This window comes from Gekko japonicus, unplaced genomic scaffold, assembly GCF_001447785.1.
Source record: "Gekko japonicus isolate JY-2015 unplaced genomic scaffold, Gekko_japonicus_V1.1 scaffold3167, whole genome shotgun sequence".
In the NCBI taxonomy this organism is placed as follows: Eukaryota; Metazoa; Chordata; class Lepidosauria; order Squamata; family Gekkonidae; genus Gekko; species Gekko japonicus.
In genome coordinates, this window is record NW_015159802.1 from 144,726 (window position 1) to 151,893 (window position 7,168).

Here is a 7,168-nt window from a genome sequence, read left to right on the forward strand (position 1 = left end):
CCCCTTCTAGCAATCCAAAACAGTCCAGTGGCACCTTTAAGACCCAGTTTTATTCAGGTGCAAGCTCTCCCTCCTCTGCGAGGGCAGATCTGCACCTTCCTCCCCCCCCAAAAAAGCTAGCAACCCAAAACAGTCCAGTGAAGCCTGAGTGGTGGGCGTTGCCTTCTGACACACTTTCGGTGATTCCAGGGGGTGTGGCATATGCTAATGAGTTATGCTAATGAGCTCCTGCACCTCTTTTTCTACGAAATGACCCCTGGGGGGGTGTGACCTTTAAGATGAGACTCAGGGGTCTGCCAGCATCTTTGGAGGGTGCCTTCTGCCCAGTCCTGAGAGGGGAATCGGTGGTAAGCCCTGGCTCGGTGGTGGAGCATCTGCTTGGCATGCAGAAGGCCCCCAGGCTCAATCCCCAGCGGCGTCTCCAGGTAAAAGGACCAGGCAGTAGGTGAAGGGAAAGACCTCGGCCTGAGGCCCTGGAGAGCAGCTGCCGGTCTGAGTGGGAGATACTGACCTCGGTGGACTGATGGCCTGATTCAGTAGAAGGCAGCTTCAAGTGTTTATATGTGTACTTCCCCCTCCCCCCAAAAGTACCCTTTTTAGGGGTTCGTCTTTATGCAGGGGGCACAGTCCTGTGCAGTTTCCTCACGGTCTGGTTGCAGGCGACACCAGCTGTGCAGCGTCAAGATCCAGCGGAGCCCTCTTCCGTGGACTTAGAGAGATGGCAAAGATGTGGGAAGCTTCCCGGTCGCTGGATTCCCTGTGGATCCCTTCTCAGAAGTGTTGTAAAATTAGTCAAAAGTATTTAAATTACTCAGAGTATCAGTGGATCTTGCTCTATTGGAAAGAAGAGATTTCTTTGCTTTTAAAAACCTTTATTTCTAAGGGTAAAAGGTATACAGGGAAACTACAAAATAAACAGAACATCTAACAGCTCCATTTTCTAAGCTGCCTATTTATTGTTGTTCAGTCGCACAGTCGAGTCTGACTCTTCGCGACCCCATGGACCAGATCCCACCAGGCCCTCCTGTCTTCCACTGTCCTCTGAAGTTCGCTCAATTTCATGTTCGTTGCATCTATGACACTGTCTAACCATCTCATCCTTTGTCGTCCCCGTCTTCTTTGACCGTCAGTCTTTCCCAGCATCAGGGTCTTCTCCAGTGAGTGCTCCCTTCTCATTGGGTGGCCAAAGTATTTGAGCTTCAGTTTCATTATCTGGCCTTCCAGGGAACAGTCAGGGTTGATTTCTTTGAGGATTGACTGATTTGATCTTCTTGCAGTCCAAGGGACTCTCAAGAGTCTTCTCCAGCACCATAGTTCAAAAGAATCTATTCTTCGGCGCTCGGCCTTCCTTATAGTCCAACTCTCGCAGCCATACATGACTACTGGGAATACCATTGCTTTGACCATGCGGACTTTTGTTGGCAGGGTAATGTCTCTACTTTTTATCATGCTGTTTAGGTTCGCCATCGCTTTCCTCCCAAGGAGCAGGCGTCTTTTAATTTCATGGCTGCAGTCACAGTCTGCGGTGATCTGGGATCCCAGGAACGTGAAGTCTGTCACTACTTCCATGACTTCCCCTTCTATTTGCCAAGGAGTGATGGGGCCGGATTCCATGATCTTAGTTTTTTTGATGTTGAGCTTCAAGCCCACTTTTGCGCTCTCCTCTTTTACCCTGAGCAAGAGGCTCTTGAGGTCCTCTTCACTTTCTGCCATTAGAGTGGTATCGTCTGCGTATCTGTTCAACACATATAGCTGCCTATAGTTCAACACATAGTCACACACTAACTGTTGGGTGATAGTGAGATATTGAAAAATGGTATTTAGCAGAGATAAGATAGTCCAGCAGAGCCAGAGTAAAATAATTCAGACTCAGAGTCCAGGTGTGATTAAAATATAGAGTTTTTACTAAATTCTAGCATGGGAAGGGTAACTGGGATGAAAATAACAAAAGAGCAAAATCGGCTACATCCTTACACTACAAAGACAAAACTAGAAGAGAGATTATGGCTACTCTTCCTTCTTCTTCAGAACACCAAACAAAGACGGGACGAGAAGCCATAAAATGGTAATTTATTTATTTATTTATTCATACATTCGATTTCTATACTGCTCCAAACCCCGAAGGGTCTCTGAGCAGTTTACACAGTTCTGAATGTTTTTCCCTAACTAAGGCCACATGGTTACAGGGGTCGGGGCTACCTACCAGCACCCAGGTGGCAGGGCTCGCTGCTCTTGGCTTGTTCCCGGGCGGTCTTTTCGGGCGTCGGTACTCCGATGTTCCTGGCGTCCCCGGTGTCTGGCGTGGTCTTTTTCGGTCCCGCGGCTTTCTTTCTAGGTGGGCTCCTCTAATGCATGGTTCGCGTCGACTTACAGCCCAGCCTGCGCGCATCACCACGTCCTTCTATGGCTCTGCCTCCGTCTCTGCCTCCCTCACTCCGCTGCCTCGCTCCGTCGCTATTCCACTGTCGCTGCTATTTTTCGCCGATGCCACCGCTGCCACCGCCGCTTTGATGCTCCTGCCGCACACCCCCATATGGGGGAGGGTGCCCCCTGCCACTTAAGGGCAGGTACCCATTAATCTACTCACAATATTTACTTGCTTTTGAACCGCTGGGTGGGCAGGAGCTGGGACTAGGGCCAGGAGCTCACCCTGGCTGCGGTGGGTTTCGAACCGCTGTAGCAGCTGTTTGCAGTTGTTACCAGCAGGCGTTTAACCGCCTGCGCCACCGCTCCCTTATACACCTTGGCACTTTACTCCCAATCAAATTCCTAGATCAGGGAGAAAATTCCCGGGTATTCTACAGCTAAAGAACATTGGTTACATGAAAAACATGTGACTTCCTGTGAGTAACATAAACAAACATTTAACCCCAGATATACTGAGTGTTTTCAACTTGTAATACCCAACACTAACACACAGATAATGGAGAATCTGTCCTTCTTCTCGACCCCTAGAAAGGAAGTCCCCAATCTGTATCACAATAGAAGCTACTTCCCCCCCCCACTAATTCCCCATTGGCTTAGTGCCAGGTATCCCTTCCAGGTCAGTCTAAACAATAGCAATATTAGGTAAACAAGTTAACCCTATAATGACTGGATTGTCAGACCTTGTAAATACATACATTTCCAACAAGAAGCAGGGTTCCACTGACACGTGATCTAGGGACAGCTCGAGAGACTCCTTTCCGTGGGCATCTGGCTCTCTCTCTGCACTCTCTTGGCCTGCCGTCCAGACGTCCAGGTCCCTACTACCATTGGGATAGATTTCCGGACAGCCATTACCAATGCTCCCTCTAAGCTACAGAGTCTTGTGAGCGAAAATTCTACTTTGTGAGCTACTGGCATTAAAACTGTGAGCGAGCAATTTGGCTACTGCATAAATCAGTTTGCTCTGGAGCTGTCCTTCCTGAGCTAAGACAAAAATCTGTGAGCCGGAGGCTAGAAAACTGTGAGCTAGCTCACACTAACTCAGCTTAGAGAGAACCCTGGCCATTACTACTGGTCCACAGTTTTGATGTTGTTGTTGTTGTTCAGTCACACAGTAGAGTCTGGCTCTTCGCGACCCCGTGGACCACATCACGCCAGGCCCTCCTGTCCTCCGCCATCCTCCAGAGTTTGCTCAATTTCATGTTCATTGCCTCAATAACACTGTCTAACCATCTCATCGTTTGCAGTCCCCGTCTTCTTTGACCTTCAATCTTTCCCAGCATCAGGGTCTTCTCCAGTGAGTGCTCCCTTCTCATTGGGTGGCCAAAGTATTTGAGCTTCAGTTTCATTATCTGGCCTTCCAGGGAACAGTCAGGGTTGATTTTCTTTAAGATTGACTGATTTGATCTCCTTGCAGTCCGAGGGACTCTCAAGAGTCTTCTCCAGCACCAGAGTTCAAAAGAATCTATTCTTCGGCGCTCGGCCTTCCTTATAGTCCAACTCTCGCAGCCATACATGACTACTGGGAATACCATTGCTTTGACCATGTGGACTTTTGTTAGCAGGGTCTCTACTTTTTATTATGCTTTCTAGGTTTGCCATCGCTTTCCTCCCCAGGAGCAGGCGTCATTTAATTTCATGGCTGCAGTCACCATCTGCAGTGATCTTGGATCCCAGGAATGTGAAGTCTGTCACTGCTTCCACGACTTCCCCTTCTACTTGCCAAGGAGTGATGGGGTCGGAGGCCGTGACCTTAGTTTTTTTGATGTTGAGCTTCAAGCCCACTTTTGCGCTCTCCTCTTTCACCGTCAGCAAGAGGCTCTTGAGGTCCTCTTCAGGTTCTGCCATTAGAGTGGTATCGAGTTTTGATGTTAGGAACATATTTGTGCAACCAATTCAAATACAGTCGGAAGTGGCGCTTCAATTTTAAAGGGTTTGTCAGGGCAGACATACCATCTGCCAGTTGAGGGCACTGCAGGATTGCTTTTCACAAACCAGCCTCCTAAAGCTACATTCAGGTGGGTCCCCGTGGTGGCCTGAAGCAGCAGAAACAATGTTTTGAGTCCAGTGGGACCTTTAAGTTTTACTCAGAGTATAAGTGGATGAGGTGCACCTGCACACAAAGGCTTATACCCAGAATTAAACTTTATTGGCCTTCAAGGAGCCACTGGACTCAGCCTCGGAAAGGGTGAGTTTCCACTCAGCAAACTTTTCTTAGTTTTAGAGAAGATTACTCATTGAAAAATTGCTATGACTTGACATTAGCCGTTGACGATCGATAGGAACAATATGACCAGGATATGTGTGTGGTTTTTTTTACAAATCTTGGAAATGTTTGAAAACAGGCCCTGCAGTCACCTGTTACACACCACGGAGCATGTGCAAATTACTCAGCTGTCCCCAAAGTCAAGCTACTCCATCTCACAGAGGACTCATAAGAACATCAGAAGAGCCCTGCTGGATCAGACCAGTGAGGGTCCATCTAGTCGAGCATCCTGTCTTCTTCTCACACAGTAGCCAACCAGTTCCTCTGGAGGGCCAACAACAGGGCAGAGAGGCCGAGGCCTTCCCCTGATAAGAACCTCAGAAGAGCCCTGCTGGGTCAGACCAGGGAGGGTCCATCTAGTCCAGCACCCCTGTCTTCTCACATAGTAACCAACGAGTTCCTCTGAATGGCCAACAACAGGGCAGAGAGGCCGAGGCCTTCCCCTGATAAGAACCTCAGAAGAGCCCTGCTGGGTCAGACCAGGGAGGGTCCATCTAGTCCAGCACCCCTGTCTTCTCACATAGTAACCAACGAGTTCCTCTGAATGGCCAACAACAGGGCAGAGAGGCCGAGGCCTTCCCCTGATAAGAACATCAGAAGAGTCTTACTGGATCAGACCAGTGAGGGTCCATCTAGTCCAGCATCCTGCCTCACACAGGGGCCAACCAGTTCCCCTGAAGGGCCAGCAACAGGGCAGGGAGGCTGAGGCCTTCCCCTGAGAAAAACATCAGAAGAGCCCTGCTGGATCAGACCAGTGAGGGTCTATCCAGTCCAGCATCCTGCCTCACACAGGGGCCAGCCTGTTCCCCTGAAGGGCCAGCAACAGGGCAGGGAGGCTGAGGCCTTCCCCTGAGAAGAATCTCAGAAGAGCCCTGCTGGGTCAGACCAGTGAGGGTCCATCTAGTCTGGCATCCTGTCTTCTCACACAGCGACCAACCAGTTCCTCTGGAGGGCCAACAAACAGGGCAGAGAGGCCGAGGCCTTCCCCTGAGAAGGACATCAGAAGAGCCCTGCTGGATCAGACCAGGGAGGGTCCAGCTAGTCCAGCATCCTGTCTTCTCACACAGCGACCAACCAGTTCCCCACTCCTCCACTTGCACCTGCTGATGTGACCTTGGGTCAGTCACAAGCTCTGGCACAGCTGTCCTTGAAAAAGAGCAGTTTCTGTCAGAGCTCTCTCAGTCCCACCTACCTCACAGGGTGTCTGCTGTGGGGAGGGGAAGGAAAAGGAGTTTGTAAGCCGCTCTGAGACTCCTACGGATAGTGAAGGGCGGGGTATAAATCCAATTCTTCTTCTTCTTCTTCTTCTTCTTCTTCTTCTTCTTCTTCTTCTTCTTCTTCTTCTCCTCCTCCTCCTCCTCCTCCTCCTCTCTGTACTTTGTCCATCGTAATTATAAAAGGCTCTCCACTTTCCGCCCCCCTCCCCTTTGAAGGCAAGGACTTGCAAAGGTCACGGCCCTCCTTCTGGTATGGAATCCCCCAAACAAGGATGTAAAGGTAAAGATTCCCTTGCTCGAAAGCCAGTCGAGTCCGACTCTAGGGTTGCGGTGCTCATCTCCGTTTCCAAGCCGAAGAGCCGGCGCTGTCCGAAGACGTTTCCGTGGTCATGTGGCTGGCATGACTAGACACCGAGGCGCTCGGAACGTTGTGACCTTCCCACTGAAGTGGTACCTATTTATCCACTTGCAATTTCTTGCTTTCGAACTGCTAGGTTTCCGTGGTCATGTGGCCGGCATGACTAGACACCAAGGCGCACTGAGCCCTGTAACTTTCCCACCGAAGTGGTACCTATTTTTTGTTTGTTGTTCAGTCGCACAGTCGAGTCCGACTCTCCGTGACCCCACGGACCAGATCCCGCCAGGCCCTCCTGTCTTCCGCCGTCCTCTGAAGTTGGCTCAATTTCATGTTCCTTGCATCGATGACACTGTCCAACCATCTCATCCTTTGCCGTCCACGTCTTCTTTGACCTTTAGTCTACCTATTTATCTACTTGCAATTTCTTGCTTTGGAAGGGCGGCACACTCGGGTCCCGACCCATGCTCCCTCTAAGCTATGGAGTCCTGTGAGCAAAAATTCTACTTTGTGAGCTACTGGCATTAAAGCTGTGAGCGAGTGATTTGGCTACTGCATAAATTAGTTTGCTCTGGAGCCCTCCTTCCTGAGCTAAGACAAAAGTGTGTGAGCCAGAGGCTAAAAAACTGTGAGCTAGCTCACACTCACTCAGCTTAGAGGGAACACTGGGGTCCCGACCTTCCACAGCCTGCAGTTCAGCGTCTTCACCACTTGAGCCACCGCAGCTCCTTTGAGAAGGGCTTGGATGCATGCAAAAAGAAGAGGTCCGTCATTCAATGACCACGAATTCCTTTTTGCAAAAGGAGCACTCTGTCGAAGGGTTAAAAGAGAGAGAGAGAAAGACCCGCAGTCCTAGAGAGGCACATGGGGGGGGGTGGAATTGCACGGGGGGGGCATTTCCTC

At 50.1% G+C, this 7,168-nt stretch overlaps 1 protein-coding gene across 1 annotated transcript in view; it reads right to left on the minus strand.

Annotated features, from left to right (window-relative positions):
• Positions 1-2,533, minus strand: part of LOC107107202 (zinc finger protein 260-like) — a 24,301-nt gene extending 21,768 nt beyond the window's left edge. The window contains exons 1-2 of the mRNA XM_015407464.1: positions 2,435-2,533; positions 2,210-2,345 (exon numbers count right to left, since the gene is read on the minus strand). Of these exons, the coding sequence (XP_015262950.1) occupies positions 2,210-2,345; positions 2,435-2,533 (235 nt within the window). The remainder of the gene's footprint in view (positions 1-2,209; positions 2,346-2,434) is intronic.
• Positions 2,534-7,168: the final 4,635 nt, after the last annotated feature.